The sequence below is a fragment of the Neoarius graeffei genome, chromosome 19 (genome assembly GCF_027579695.1).
Source record: "Neoarius graeffei isolate fNeoGra1 chromosome 19, fNeoGra1.pri, whole genome shotgun sequence".
Classification (NCBI taxonomy): Eukaryota; Metazoa; Chordata; class Actinopteri; order Siluriformes; family Ariidae; genus Neoarius; species Neoarius graeffei.
In genome coordinates, this window is record NC_083587.1 from 36,966,447 (window position 1) to 36,982,976 (window position 16,530).

At 42.3% G+C, this 16,530-nt stretch overlaps 1 protein-coding gene across 1 annotated transcript; it reads left to right on the forward strand.

Moving 5' to 3' along the window:
• The first annotated feature begins 1,398 nt into the window (after positions 1-1,398).
• On the forward strand, positions 1,399-14,722 carry cdv3 (carnitine deficiency-associated gene expressed in ventricle 3). The gene is made up of 5 exons (XM_060900034.1): positions 1,399-1,865; positions 8,866-8,942; positions 9,163-9,293; positions 10,720-10,882; positions 13,398-14,722. The coding sequence occupies exons 1-5, from the start codon at positions 1,668-1,670 to the stop codon at positions 13,522-13,524; spliced, it is 696 nt and encodes a 231-aa protein (XP_060756017.1). The 5' UTR covers positions 1,399-1,667; the 3' UTR covers positions 13,525-14,722.
• The last annotated feature ends 1,808 nt before the right edge of the window (positions 14,723-16,530 follow it).

Consider the following 16,530-nt stretch of genomic DNA (forward strand, 5'->3'; position numbering starts at 1 on the left):
CAAATAGACACAGACAACCATTCAAACTCACAGTCAATTTAGAGCCACCAATTAGCCTAACCTGCATGCCTTTGGACTGTGGGGGAACCCAGGACCTTCTTGCTGTGAGGCGATAGCGCTAACCACTACACCACCGTGCTGCCCCCTCATCATCTCTAGCCATTTTATCCTGTTCTACAGGGTCGCAGGCAAGCTGGAGCCTATCCCAGCTGACTACGGGCGAAAGGCGGGGTACACCCTGGACAAGTCGCCAGGTCATCACAGGGCTGACACAGAGACACAGACAACCATTCACACTCACATTCACACCTACGGTCAATTTAGAGTCACCAATTAGCTTAACCTGCATGCCTTTGGACTGTGGGGGAACCCAGGACCTTCTTGCTGTGAGGCGACAGCACTAACCACTACACCACCGTGCTGCCCCCTCATCATCTCATCATCTCTAGCCGCTTTATCCTGTTCTACAGGGTCGCAGGCAAGCTGGAGCCCATCCCAGCTGACTACAGGCGAAAGGCGGGGTACACCCTGGACAAGTCGCCAGGTCATCACAGGGCTGACACACAGACACAGACAACCATTCACACCTACGGTCAATTTAGAGTCACCAGTTAACCTAACCTGCATGTCTTTGGACTGTGGGGGAAACCGGAGCACCCGGAGGAAACCCACGCGGACACGGGGAGAACATGCAAACTCCGCACAGAAAGGCCCTCGCCGGCCACAGGGCTCGAACCCGGACCTTCTTGCTGTGAGGCGACAGCGCTAACCACTACACCACCGTGCCGCCCTGTACTGCCCCCTATTATTATTATTTGGCAGCACGGTGGTGTAGTGGTTAGCGCTGTCGCCTCACAGCAAGAAGGTCCGGGTTCGAGCCCTGTGGCCGGCGAGGGCCTTTCTGTGCGGAGTTTGCATGTTCTCCCCGTGTCCGCGTGGGTTTCCTCCACAGTCCAAAGACATGCAGGTTAGGTTAACTGGTGACTCTAAATTGACCGTAGGTGTGAATGTGAGTGTGAATGGTTGTCTGTGTCAGCCCTGTGATGACCTGGCGACTTTTCCAGGGTGTACCCCGCCTGAGATATATGAAACAGTTATTATGACAATTCATAATTGTGACTTTATCTCATAATTCTGAGATATGTTCTCATTCTTATGACGTAACTTCCTTTTTTTTTCCAGGTGGCGGAAACAGACTTCCGTAGGTTCCCTAAGCGGTTAGCGTATTTATTTAATTGACTTATTTGTACTTTTTAAAACCCCGAATGTCGAAAAGCAGGCACTTTCCTAATCCGGTGTAATCAGGTTTGGAAAGAAACTTCATCCGGTTGGTTCTCTGGATGAACGGTTCCGTCTAAAACCGTATACGGCGGTGCTAAATAGTGTGCACGAGCCCGCGGGTGTCGTGCTGTTTTGGCGCACTATTTAGGAAGGTAGTGTGCGGTTTTGAACGTGGATTGAATCGCGTGTCAAACAGCAGCAGCAGCCGCGTCAAGTCACACTTCCAGCTGGTCAATGTGGCGGTAGTAAGAAGCCGGGGCGTGTTTCGTGATTGGAGTTTTCACACACGCGTGCGGTGGGAAACTATTTAAAGATTCTATTTCCTGATGTATAAATCATTATTTGACAAGTAGCTGTGTGAGAATTGAAGTTTGCGATTCGAGAAAATGGCGGAGGTTGTTGCTACAGCCGGCGTGGAAAAGAGTCTCGACGACTTCTTTGCTAAGCGGGATAAAAAGAAGAAGAAAGAAAAGGGGAAAGGGAAAGAAACGGGCCCGGTGAGCGCCCCGGCCTCGGTGAAGAAGACTAAGAAAGAGAAGGAGAAGTCGGTGAAAAACGAAAACCAGGACGCGACCGTTGAGAAGGTAACATCTGTGTGGCCAAACTCGTTGAACTGGTGGCTAGCTAGTTAGCTTCGATGCTATGTTCCAGTACTAGGGTTCGGGTCAGGCTAACAGGCTAACCCCGACAAGCTAACAGGCTAATTCAGTTAGAAGAAGTGAAAAAGCACTCCGTCCACATGGCGGACAGCTTACTGAGGCGCTCAGCGTGTCCGGGTTGGTGCAGTAACTCCGGCGCTGTCGTTTATTACTTCTCTGCAGCTTTAAATCCCGCTGATATTGATTTGGGGTGCTGCAGAGTCATCGTGGCGTTTCTGGAGCTTTCGCTAGCTGAGTTAGCAACATATTTAGTGAAAGCGTGTGGGCTTCTGAGCTTATTCAGACTCTAACTGCAGTGACTGAAATTGGTACAAATATTTTAACGTGCTGTATTTTTCCTCCCCAAATAACGGGCACTAATGTTAAAACTGTTAACCAAGGTTAGTTAGCTAGCTAAGTACTATCTGGCTAAAGCTACAATAAACACAATTTCAGGAGAACCTGATAACATTTTTTTTCCCTCACACTAAGCGTGTTCAACAACTGTAGCTGGGATTTGACATTCATTGTAAGCTAATTAGTCACTACTGACCTGTTGAGCTATAATGTGTAACAAGTTAGTGCTAATGTCAGTGTACTAGATATATTGACACTCAGAATGTCAGGCCTGGGGTTGCCTTGCTCAAGGGCACTTCAGCCATTCCTGCTGGTTCAGGGACTCGAACTGGTGACCTTTTGGTCCCAGAGCTGCCTGTCTATGAATGATCTAAAACATGAGGTTTTCACACAAGTCCTAAAAGAGAACCCAGTTAAACAAATGAGAGAAAAATATTATACGTTGAGGAAAATGATTCAATATTGCATATCTGTGAGTGGCAAAAGTATGTGAACCTTTGTTTTCAGTATCTGATGTTTGTGACCGTTTGCGGTAACTGTTGATCAGTCCTGCACACCGGCTTGGAGGAATTTTAGCCCGTTCCTCCGTACAGAACAGCTTCAACTCTGGGATGTTGGTGGGTTTCCTCACATGAACTGCTCGCTTCAGGTCCTTCCACAACATTTCAGTTGGATTAAGGTCAGGACTTTGACTTGGCCATTCCAAAACATGAACTTTATTCTTCTTTAACCATTCTTTGGTAGAACGACTTGTGTGCTTAGGGTCGTTGTCTTGCTGCATGACCCACCTTCTCTTGAGATTCAGTTCATGGACAGATGGACAGATTAGAATTCGCTGGTATAATTCAGAATTCATTGCTCCATCAATGATGGCAAGCCGTCCTGGCCCAGATGTAGCAAAACAGGCCCAAACCATGATGCTACCACCACCATGTTTCACAGATGGGATAAGGTTCTGATGCTGGAATGCAGTGTTTTCCTTTCTCCAAACATCACGCTTCTCATTTAAACCAAAAAGTTCTATTTTGGTCTCATCCATCCACAAAACATTTTTCCAATAGCTTTCTGGCTTGTCCACATGATCTTTAGCAAACTGCAGACAAGCAGCAATGTTCTTTTTGGAGAGCAGTGGCTTTCTCCTTGCAACCCTGCCATGCACATCATTGTTGTTCAGTGTTCTCCTGATGGTGGACTCATGAACATTAACATTAGCCAATGTGAGAGAGGCCTTCAGTTGCTTAGAAGTTACCCTGGGGTCCTTTGTGACCTCAGACTATTACAGGCCTTGCTCTTGGAGTGATCTTTGTTGGTCGACCACTCCTGGGGAGGGTAACAATGGTCTTGAATTTCTTCCATTTGTACACAATCTGTCTGACTGTGGATTGGTGGAGTCCAAACTCTTTAGAGATGGTTTTGTAACCTTTTCCAGCCTGATGAGCATCAACAACGCTTTTTCTGAGGCCCTCAGAAATCTCCTTTGTTTGTGCCGTGATACACTTCCACAAACGTGTTGTGAAGATCAGACTTTGATAGATCCCTGTTCTTTAAATAAAACAGGGTGCCCACTCACCTGATTTGTCATCCCATTGATTTGTTTTAGGTCATATTTAAGCAGAAATAGAAAATTCTCAAGGGTTCACATAATTTCAAGCACCACTGTAACACCTTAGACTGTGTAATGAACCCATATGGCTATTAGGGCTGCAACGATCCACTAAGACACCGATTCGATTCATGATTCAGACCCTTTGATTCTGCGACTAAATATAAAAGGACAAACAAACATCAGATTTTAAACTTTTAATTTCACAAAATCCCATTGAAATTTGTCTGGAAAGATGAAAACTTTCCAAATGCTGACTTGGCAACAGGATGAGGGTTTTTTTTTGGGGGGGGGGGTAGTTTGATGTTTGTTTTTTGTTTGAGTGATTTGTCCGCCGGTTGTGGTGTAGCTCCGGACCCAGTTTAGGGTGTCAGTTCCCTCCAGGCTGTGGTTTGCCGTGGGTGATGCCTGTGCTCCTAGCTCTGGACTGCAGGGAGCTCGTTGCTCATTTTAACATCGTGTTTGTCCAGCGCTCTGTGCAGTAGTGCTTGGCGTGATGTTCCGAGTGATCTTGCTCAGTGGCGTCGCGGCGGCTGTACAGGCGGTTTGGGATGTACCAGCGTTCTGCGTGGCAGTGCTTCTATGCTCGCTTTGTGGAGCCATGGCGTGGTGTTCCGAGTGATGTTGCCCGGCGGCAGATGTGCTGGCGGTGTGGGACTTGTTTTCGTGCGCCTTTTGGTGGGACTGTGGCTGCTACACCATTGGAATGACATCCTGACTTCTATTTGGTGGATTTTCTTTTTTTTTCGGGTTCCCTATAATTGTAAAGCGACCTTGGGTTTTGAGAAAGGGGCTATATAAATTGAACTTTATTATTAGTAAGTGTAAAATGCTTCAAACAAAATATTTAAAATAAGGATATTTTGGCAACTTAAATTGATGAGTTCCTGAGCATTTGCTGAAATATGTCCTACTAGGAATGGAATACCTTTGCTCAAGGATATTTATCACGTTTTTAAACCCATCGTTCTGTGTGGTCGAGTATGGCCGCATTTCGTGGCTACCTTGCCTATGATTAGCCTTCGAAATAGTTTTATTTCTAGTTTCATTCAGTTTTGGTCTGTTGACTAGTCAGTCAGTTTTAACTGTCCCTGTGTACCTGGTTTTACTACGTTCTTAACACTTTGTTTTCAATTCAGCAGCACTTACTTCGTTTACATCCACATTTCTTTTTAAATGATTTGTGAGGTTTGTCGTTGACCCTCCCTTATGCTTCACATCAACATAACACGTGCGGCATGTTGTCGTTGACCCTCCCTTATGCTTCACATCAACATAACACGTGCGGCATGTTGCAATGTCCTTCGTGTCTTCTTGAAACCCCAAATGTAGCCAGACTTTCGATTTAAGATGAGACGAAGGATCTTTAAGCTTGGCTTCAGCCATTCTGGTGCCCAGCAACGGCATGTAAAGTGTTGGCTACTCTGATTGGACAAGAGCAAGGACCCAAACCAATCAAATTGCACGTTTTATTTAGAAGCAAAGCTGTGCTCCATTCCAGCCAATCGCTTTCTCACATCGGTTTAACAATGCAAATGTAATGGTTACACGGTAAAAGTGCATTTATAAGTCAGTAAAAATTGAAATAAAAAATGTCGCCAAATCGAACCAAAAATACAGCTACGTGGATCGATAATTGGTACAGCAGGTATGAACTCGATTTTCGGTGCACTGTGGTGGATCATTGCATCCCTAATGGTTATGTTAGAGGAATCCCATTAGGTTATTCCCAGAAGTCAGGGTTTCTGGGTCTCAGCCCAACTCGGTCTCATATACAGGACAAAAGGATAGTTCTTCGGTAACAGAATTACATTCTAGGCAAAATGTGGTCGTTTTTATTTATTTTTTTTAGTCGCAGTACTCAAGATAATGGTATTAAAAAAACAAACTCCACACTGTATGGGATATGTTTTGACCCTAAAAAAAGCATAGAACAATTAGCTATGTTTAATTCTGAACACAAAATCTTTTACGAGGAAAGAAGTCAGTAACGGAACGACATCAGAAAAACTGAACTTTCATTTCTTAAGATTCACATCAAGATTTCTCTAAAGCAGCATTGCTGTTTTTTTTTTTTTTAAATATATGGTTTTCAGTATATTTTTGCCTTGGATTCCATACTTTAGCAAGATCACTGAGCTGACAAGTTAAGGCAGTTCATAATTTTGGCCTCTCTGCTGAAGAATTGCCCAAAAAGACCTGAAACTGACCCACACAGTTCAGGCATTGGAAAGGGTTGCTGTATTTTTTTGTTTCTCAGTCTTTGTGTGCAAAACACTAAATTGTTGGCATGCATTGCGCATCTTGATTAGCTTATGTTCCAGATGGTTTTGGGTGTTTTGAAGCTCCAGTGGGATGTTTGGGATCCCAGAACTCCTCCCAAAGTAGTGCCTTACTGACCAATGCATGGAAGTGTATGACGGGATCGGCCTAGGCAGTATTTTTGTCTCTCAGGATGGTCACGGTGTTGGATTAGGAAATCATAGCGCTATAAATTCTTGCCATGTCTTGCTCAGGAAACTGGCAACACACTACAACTACAAGTTTGAGCCAGACCAATCATCATTCATGCCCTTGCTTGTTGTCGGGGAAGAGGGTCAAAAGGTTGTTAATCCTGGTCAAAGAACATGTCCGAGGAGTTGTTTAACTAGGTGAGGGAGTGCAAAAATATTAAAGCTAGATTAGAGGGGCCCAGATTCTTTCCTGTGATGGGCCAAAAATAAATGTTATGTGAAATTACATTTCCATTAAAATGTATCATTTTATAGAAAATTAATATTTTCAGGTCACTTGCCTTCTTTCAGTCCTCACAGTTGTACTTTTCGCTTCATAGTGATGGCAGACAAACCACTCTGTCTGTAAATGAGGCAATCTGCTGTCATTCATTTCTTTAAAAATTGGTTATCTTGCCAGTGTGGGTTTTTTTTTTTTTTTTTCCGGGCTGTTGTGGGGTGTCCCAGATACCACGTTGCTGCTGCTTGATTGTGTCACACTACAAGGCCCATTCATTGTTCACAATATTCATGTTTGGGCCCAGTGCTGGAAATTTGGCAGCCTGTCAGGCTGTTATTCGTGTAGTCTAATCCTGGCTTTACATAAAACATTAGAAGCTAAATAGATGGAAATACCATTAAAGTGCCGTGACATAGCAATAAGCCATGCTGATTGGGAGATGCCAGGCAACTTTTTTTCACTCAGTAATCCAGTGAGCCATGGCAGTCTAGTTATGCTGCAATCAGACTACATGTTTAGCCGGATTCTGACACTTTTTTTGGTGGCCGACAAATTTCTAGCATCAGACTCCTATATGAACGATGAACAGGACTTGTAGTGTTACATTGAACAGTGATGTGGCATCTGGGATGCCCATGGATACCCTGAGGAAAAGTATAGCACGTCAGTGTTTGTGTTTTCTCACTCAGTTTGACCACCCCATGACATGTTCTGCCACAACAACACACAATGCTTCTGTAGCTGATTGACAATTTCTTGACACCCCCCTGATAACCAGCAAAGACGTGAACAATGATTGGTCAGGGTCAAACTTGTCGTGTTGCCAGTCTCCCAACCAAAGACATGGCAAGAACTTGTAGTGCTATGATTTTCTAGTCTGACATGGTGATCGTCCTGAGAGACAAAACTATTGTGTAGCCTGATCCTGGCATATCAGTTTTAGCATTACCTATTGTGAAACATGCATTGAAATTGCTGGGCTACTGCAGTCAGATGCTGTACACGTGTATCAAATTTGGTGTGAATAAGCAGAAGCATTGAGGAGATGAGCTTCATCGCCTGTTTGTAATATTCATTCATTTTTGTAGCCCAGTCATGGCTGAATGGTTTTGAGAATTATCTTTTGTGCAGTCTGTCTGAGGCAAAGTTTGAAGATGCAACAATTTTTTTTTTGTGAAGCGCTGATAAAATTTGTATAAGGACCCCCCGCCGAGACTTGCAAAAGCATGTATAGTTATAAAGTGCCACTTATTTTTCCATTGTCCTGTATTAATTCACATAATTAGCTTGTCATTTAGGGATTAAATTTAGTTGTAGCGCTTTAGCCTGGGCCTCTGAATTGCATGGAAATGGACTTTCAGTATTGTCAAATACAGATGCAACCCTTCTTTCTTTCCCCCCCTCTATTAAACTGATAGAGATGTTGTATTGAGGTGATGTACTGGACAGCACATGCCACCAGAGGCTTAAAACATGCTTTCACCAACACACACTTGCTGGGCATTCATTGGCCTAACGCTTGGTAAAATTTTTTTTTTTTCAAAAATTTATTTTAACAAACACATACTGTCATGTATCCTATACCCTGGTGAAATGTCGGGGCAGAATGAGGGGGTAAAAAAACACACACACACCCAAGCCTAACCTTAGGCCTAATTTTGATTGGTTTAGGATAAATTTATTTAGACTCAATGTATAAATCCACATTCTCTTATTAGAGCCAGTTTCCTTCACAGAACATGGCAAATTTAGTTTGTATACAGCCTGTGGCAATTAGAACAAATTTAGATGTCCTATGGATTACCCAGAAGATACAACTTCATACTCGGCAGTCGGTTTCAGCCTCTTTCCAATTTACTGAAGCAGCATTGTTTTAAATTTTCCCCAGTCGACTGTGCGTCTTTACTGCTGAAGTCAAAACTTCCTTGGGTCTTTGTAGGAAAAAGGATCTTAATAACGAACATTAGTAGCAACATTAATTCTTTAATTCGTGTTAGTGTGATCAATAATTTGCAGTTAATTCCAGCGCTATAACACTTCATGTAAGCCGAGTCAAGTCTCTGAATGTTAATTGTGCATTTTTAACACTGCTCAAATTGAGTATTTAGAGCTGTGAGTGTAGTGGTGTGACATTTTGCAGTTTATTCCATTTTGCCAAAAAAAACAAGGTGGGTCAGTGGAGACGTCAATAAGCAGGACCGTGATGAGTTAACGGGCTGACGTTTTATCATCTTTCGCTTTTTCTATCTGCAGGAGGATGAGGAATGGAAAGAGTTTGAGCAGAAGGAGGTGGACTACAGTGGCCTGAGGCTTCAGGCTCTGCAGATTAAGTAAGGGCCAGATTCTGTTGGGGATGTGAAAGATGCCTCATCCATGGTGCATTTTATATTAAACAAACAACCATTATTCTGTATGGTTTTAGCGCTTCATATTGATGCATGCTTTACTTTTTAATAGTATGGTTAACATTATTTGCATAGAGCTTTAGTTTGTATTTTGACACATGCATCAGCTTTAGGTATTAATAATGTGAATTTCCATATGTCTCAGTGATGAAAAAGAGGAGGAAGAGTATGAGAAGGAGGAGGTGGGAGAGGATGGCGAGATCATACTGGTCAGTGGAGATAAAGTATCTGGCCCTTGGAACAAATCTGGACCTCCTCCACCAGCTGCTCCCGTGGGTGAGTGAACAAACAACAACTTGGCACAGAAAGTAGGAGAGAGCTGGCACAATTGTAACAGTTCTCTAAATGCATACATACAGTACACCTCTACAGAGTTCTGCTACAGAGGGTCTCAGACTGTTCATGAAACAAGACTAAAAAAAAAAAGGGGGGGGGGGCTTTTAGTCCAACTTTTGTAAAAGCTTAAATGTAAAAAGAAGGGAAGGATTCTATTGTATTATATTAATAAAAAATTGGCTTAAGTATATAATTTACCATTGAGTTAAACAGATTTAATAGTTGACGAGCTTCTACTTCAGCTGGCGTATAAATGGTTTTGATGCTGCCAGAAATGGTTTTATGAATTTCCTGCATGTATGCATGTTGGCTGAGGGGAGCTTCTTTTCTCTGTCATGCTCATTTCTGCTACATTAAACACGCTTGAATGTTTCCTTTTTCAAATTTAATGGTTAAAATCTGAAGTTCACTGAAATTTTAATACCCCAGTATAGAACATGACACATCCACCACCTGTCATTTAACGCAACCTGAAAGTAAGAGTTGATCCCGGAAATGATGTAAAACGTGGTTTGAGTGCGAATTTATACGGTTACCATTTTTGATGCTTTGCACACCAAAGATTAGAAGAAATATCTTCAAAGTAACCTTTTCAGTTTGTGCATTGTTCAGGAGAACCCATAAAGTCACCATTTTAACCACAAAAATGGACTTTCATGAAGGCCATGTTTAACCTCGAAGTCTTGTTACACTCCTTGACTCGCATCTGTTTAGAGCATCTAGTAGTATCGAGAGAGGGCACGGGGTGTTTGAGCTGATCTTAAATTAGTCTTAAGAAGGATTGCTAATCTAGGAGTTGGAATGTAGTGCTAACATCATGTGTTTGCCAGGCTCTCAAACCTAGTGACTTTGTATTGTTAATTTTAAAAACACTAACTGGCTGGAGAGCAGATAAATAAGTAGCATGGCTATGGTTTAAAAAAAAAACCTAGTAAAGCAATGTTCATTTTTGCAGGCTTTCTGCACTGTTGAGTCAGTTTAATGCATCACTGGTTTTGATCATTAGAGTCTGGGGTATATAGTTCTTCAGCTTGAAACAGTAAATCCAGAATTTGGACAACTTTTGCTATAGACTTGTTTTTTTTTCTTCTTTTAGCGGTGTGCGCTAATGCGCTCCCTCAGTACCAGATATCTATGGTCATAGGTTATGTACTGTATATATTGGAATCACTGAATTGCAGTATTTAGTATGTACCAGGGCTCTAATTGACCATATTTAAGAAATGGTCTTCCAAGAACATTGTTAGTGGGTGTTAGTTTATTTATTCATTTAAATAAATAAATGAGTTAATTACTGGATCTTTCTCTGAAAGCCCTAAACCTGAAAATCACTGAACTAAAGGTAACTGTCTCTTCTATTTTGCAGAGGACAAAGAGGTTTCTGAGTCGAAGCCTGCTGGTGTATATCGTCCCCCTGGGGCTCGGTTAAGTTCATCAAAAAGGGGGCCGTCACAGGGGCCTCCAGAGATCTTCAGCGATGCACAGTTTCCCTCACTTCTTGCAACTGCCAAACATGTGGAGACTCGCAAGTGAGATGCTCATCTTTTATTTGAATTGCTGACTGTCCCAACCAGTTAATCATCCTGTTTTGGTGGTGGGGGGGGAACTACGGCTCATATTAGTAAAGCTACTGTAATTTTTGAACTGCTCAGTGTCATCCTGATTCTTCTTCCTCTTGATTCTCTGGAACATACCTGAAGTGTTTATATAAAAAGTAAATTGCCAAACAGGAATATTTTGAAATTGAAAAACACCCACCCCCCAAAAAAACCCCAAACATTTGCATAAGGTTTTTTTTTTGTGGGTCATGAAATTTGCATCACTGTATTGATGCTAACTCAAACGCAACTTGGTTCTCGGAGTTTTGATATACTGGATGTTTTGGCCATAACGTGCACATAACTAAGCTGCCAGAAAGGGATTCTCTCAACAATGGTGTGATCTATTAGACCAAACTCTGTACGTGAGTAAAGGACCTTGTCCTGTAGGAGTGCAAGAATCAAGGTCTGCTTTCAGGGGGTTAATTAATAAAACCACTCCTAGCTTTTGAGTGAGTAATATATACATTTTTTTTTTTTCCCTTTCAGTGACACTGTGGTGGGCAGCGAGTGTTCGTGATGTCATTTGCAAAACAGTTTACCAAGTTGAATTAACAAAAGCCCCCCTTCACTTAGAATCTCTGTCTAATCTTTGTGAAAGTTGAACCAATGCATTAATTGGATCATGCTGAGTAAAACTTTTTCTTGGATTTGATATTCTATGCACAAATCCATGAACAGGCCATATCTAAGCAGTGGGTTGATGTACTGAAATATCTTAGAGGAAGAGCGCTGATGGTCTCATTAGCTTCTGACCTTCCTCTATCATGGTGTGAGACCAGAAAGTGCAAAACCATAATTGCTTCTTGTAGCTATAGACCCCCTTTCACTGATGTCACCCGAAACCAGAAGTAAACAGACCCTGCGCCATTTTGGAAGACCAACAAACTCGTGATTGGGGGAAATAACGGCAGCGGTATGTGAGCCCATGAGAATAAAGTGGAGTGGCAAACGACTTAAACAAACAAATCTGAGCTGTTTTATTTATGATTTATTGGCCCAACAGTAGACTTGAAAGAAACCTGTGAGACTTGGCAAAAAACTGTGGATATAATGGATAAGTCTGTGCATGATCTGCGGACACTTTGAGGTAAGCAAACGCAAGAAATTCAGATTTAAAACATGCTAAATTGGCCCCAAGTTGATAACTGTATGAGGAGCAAGCCTCCCAGACTTCTACAATTTTTAATAATTTAGGATGGTTTGGGGCTTGCTCGCTGCTGCCAGGTTGGTTGTTGAGTAGCCTGACTGTTTTTTTTTTTTTCTTGCGTGTGGTATCATTGTTGATGAGGTTGTTTTTTGAACATGCCAATGCAGACACTATTTCCCCTGATGAGTTATGACTTCAGACGCGATGCGTGTGTGGAGGTGTGGAGTCCGCGTGATATGTGCATAAGAGAGGCTTCTCATGTGTTTGGAGATCTGCGCTCCGAGACAAGCGCAAGCACACACACCCCCAAGGGAAAAAAAGGGACCCCCCGAAAATATCGGCATAGTTCGAACACTGAGTGTAGGCACTGGGTGTAAACAACAAATAGTTTACAATGTCTGGGTAGCAAACAGATGGCAGAATTGGTGTCCGGTCCTCCTTATGTTTCCATTCTCCCTTGCCCCGAGTCTTATCATATGGGTCAAACCCATCAATCACAGCCAGTTTCTCCACATACCGTGCCCTTTCTGCAGCTGGTAATGTACTCACATAACCAGAATTATCAGCCATCGTGTCACTTTACTCTCGCTCGTACTTTTGTTTTATATTGTGAGTGCATGTACTTGGTCTTCCAATATGGCGCCTAACAAAATCTCGCGGCGCAGTGACGTCATGTGAAAGGGGTCTATACTCCCCACCCCCCCACCCCCATTCAAATTACATTTTAATTATTTATGGAAATCTGGTCATAATACTTGTTGGTCACTATAACCAGAACTTAATCCTTGTAATATAACTAAAGATAAAACTGTTTTATTATTGAGATTGGTCATATTAACCTGAACCGAAGTGTTTAGTGCAAGTGGGTTTGGTTTTTGCCCAGTGAATATTACTGGTAAGGAACGTTAGGGAGGATGCAGTAAACAGTGAGACAGTATTGTCAGAAATGAACATGCCCAATAGGTCTTTGAAAGCAGACGAAAACTAATGGCATGGAAATAGTAAGTAATACATTATTATAGTACATCAGCAGAAACCAACACAAAAACTGCATTTAAGGTTGCTCACATCAAAAGTACTCCAGGCCACAATGGGCATTTAGCAGCTCATGTAAGCTAGCTAATGCAATATTAACATATTAAAAAAAAAATTCAAGCTGAAAAAGAATATTGTGAATATTTAATTGCCCACCCTGGGCTGTGACTGACTGGGTCACTGTAACTCGATAATTTATTCTAGTTTAGAACCGCGCACAATTATGAGCTAGTGTTTTTTTTTTTTTTTCCCCCCCTTTAGGGACCGAGAGATTGAGAAGACGTTCGAGGTGGTCAAGCACAAGAGTCGTGCCAGAGAAGGGGAAGGTCCAGGAGCTGTGCAGCATTTACAGTTAGACAACCAGTTTGCTGTTTTGGAGGATAAATAAACACTGTCCTCAGCCCATCACCAATGGTGCAGTCCGAACCACAGGGCGAGACGACCTGCCGCTGTGCTGATGCAGTCCTGATCATGCTGGAGATGCAACACACACACACCCCTGTACTACAGTTGTTTTCTCTCTCTCACACACATACATACACACACAGACCTCTATACTACATGGCTATTTTCTCTCTCTTGCTCTGTTACATACACAATTTATTTTTTTTTTCTCTCTCTCTCCCACAAAGACATTCAGACAGAGTGCCCTCAAGTATTTCACTCACACTTGGCTGGCCAAGGTTCTCTTATTGAACACATCCAAAAGGGCTGTGGCAAAGGGGACTGAGCAACTTTTTTTTTTTTTTAATTCTCCTTCTTATGACGGTGAAAACAAGCAAACTTCTGTGATGGTGGATTTACTCAGAGCAGTGCAGGGTCGGAGAGCTGTGCAATGGGACATCAGCTGAACTCTGAGAAAGCCCTCTCTGAGGATGGACCCTTCTGTGATCAATTGAACTTCTGTTGAAATTACACCCTTTTTTTGGCTTTGCGAAATCAACAGAACTCCTGAATGTGAAGTTGTTGTCTTTTCATGGTGGGAGTGTTTGGGTCAGGCCAGAGGAGAGGGTAAGACTACCTCAGTTGCAGATCTGTGGTTACCCTGTTGAGAGTCCTGGGCCTGGTCACAATCCCAGCTAAAAGGGGAGCACTTAACACTTCATCCTAAACTTGAAAGTTTCTTTTCTCTCCCCTACTTTCCTCCTCTTGGGGCTTTAAAGCTTGCGCTATTTGAATCGATCTTATTAAAGTGGCCTTACTGTAAAGAGTAAAAGCATAGTGATTTTGAAATATAGATATAGATATATATATATATATATAAATGAGTGAGAGAAATGTCTATCATCTGGAAAGACACTTTGGAGTGTGTGGAAGGCTGCTGCTTGCCTCTTGTACCACTCAAGGAGTAAAAACCATCTTTTTACTTGCTGGAGTGTAGTGCTCAGTTAGTTTAAATCCCCCCCCTCCCGGATTCTGCTTAAACACATTGTTTATTGCAAAAATGAATTTGATGCAAGGCTTATGTTCAGACCCCCCATTTTGATTGTTTCCATTTAGTGTTTTTCCTCTTTCTGCCCTTTTCAGTATACTTTTTAATCTGATTTCATGATTGGCAAATGAGAATTAAAGCATAACCTTCTGAAGTGTTTTCACTGGAATCATTGCTGCTTTGAGTCCGAACTACTGAATTGCTTAAGTTGAACATTTTACAAGTGTTAGCTTTTCTAAACTCTGATTATACTATCATGGACTCTGCCTAAAAATGGCGGTGTTAAATTATTTTTTGTTTTGACTTCATGTTTGTGTAGTCAGGTACCAGCGATCAGTGTACACGTTTAGTATTTACACGTACAGGTGATTGATTCTCTGTCCTCCTCCCCTTCCTTTTTTTTTTTTCTCCCCCTAAGCCAAACAAAACCCCAAAATTAAACTCCTTTATTACTTACTTGATCCTGTTACACCCAGTGGTGCGTGGGGCAGCAACTAGACTACTCCATCTTTGGCCACTGGTTGTACGCTGGCCCAGGTGTAACCCATCTCCTTCAATTCCATCTCTACAGTTGTCCTCCTCCACGTGGTCTTGGGACGTCTGCGCTTCCAGCGTCCAATGCAGAGCGATCTTGGTAGTTGTGGCATCTTGCCGAAGCACATGGCCGATCCACCTCCAGCGCTTTCTCTTCAGGATCTCAGCAAGAGTGTCGGTGTGGCATCTTTCGGGGAGGTCTTAAACTCCTTTATACTGACATAATACAGATTTTATTTTAAAAGAAAAACAACGTCCCTCTCTCTAAGGTTCAAATAATGTGCTCCGAGTGCAAATTGTGATGTCACGGACTCCAAACACGAGTTCGTGGACACATCGCTTCTAAATTGTTGTAAAGAACCCTAAAGATGCCCGAGTGGTTGGGTGAAAAATAAGCCAGATCACTGATCATTTTGTGACCTGCTTTTATTTATGTTCACTGAGAAAGATCTTTTTAGACTGCAAGAATCGTTGCTAGGGCAGCAGGATTGTTGACTAGTATCTTTTTTTTTTTTTGAGAAACAGCATTTTTATTTTTTGCAAATTTGATAAATCAGAATTACTTTATTAATCCCCCGGAGGGAAATTCAAATAACTTTTTTTTTTTAAAATTTGAGAAGCTAACAATTTATTTTCTTCCTCCGTGAGTTTTTTTTTTTTTTTAAATTTATTTGCTAACAAATCAATACATACACATGACATACAACAGAAGCACTGACGTAACTAACAACAATTTCAAAGGCTGGACAATACTACTAATATGTTAAAGAGATGTAACAGAACACATGGAGACAAATTCGACAAAGATAAACAAGAGCTATATTGCTGTATAGAGGAGGATGGGTGGGGTTATGAATGTGCATATGAGATAGAGGAGGGTAGGTGGGGGGGATTTGGGCGGGTTTTGGGCCTTGAATTATGGGTGGAGGGACAGTGTGTATATGTTGGGGGGGGAGCGGGATATGTGAAAGTAAGCACGTGTGTGTGTGTGTGTGTGTGTGTATATAAGCAGTGCTGGTCTGTGTCGGGCCAGGGAGAAGGAAACTGGATCATAATGAAGGAGAGAGGGGGAGGGGGAGTATTATTTTATTTGCTAATCATTTGTGTTAGTAAATTTTTTATAGATAGAAATTCTAAAAATAATAGTTATTTAATAGTTAATTATGATGACTACCTGAGCACCTGTTATGGCTATGGTGCCAGCCCCCCCGCCCAAGCTGATTCATGATGGGACGACAGAGGGGAGGGGGAGGTACTGCATGAGGCAGGGCTCTGGGCCCTGATGCCCCATACACCGACACCAGCCCCCCATAGCCTCCGCACAACACGCCCTACCTATCCTATATATGACTGTTGTTATATATATATATAATATTGTTGACTAGTATCTGTCAGTACTGCGTCAGTGATTGCTAGCTGAGTGATTTA

Coding starts and splice junctions, on each gene's coding strand:
- cdv3 (XM_060900034.1), top strand. CDS start 1,668: ATGGCGGAGGTTGTTGCTACAGCCGGCGTGGAAAAGAGTCTCGACGAC. Junction 1,866..8,865: donor AGGACGCGACCGTTGAGAAG/GTAACATCTGTG, acceptor TTCTATCTGCAG/GAGGATGAGGAATGGAAAGA. Junction 9,294..10,719: donor TCCACCAGCTGCTCCCGTGG/GTGAGTGAACAA, acceptor TCTATTTTGCAG/AGGACAAAGAGGTTTCTGAG.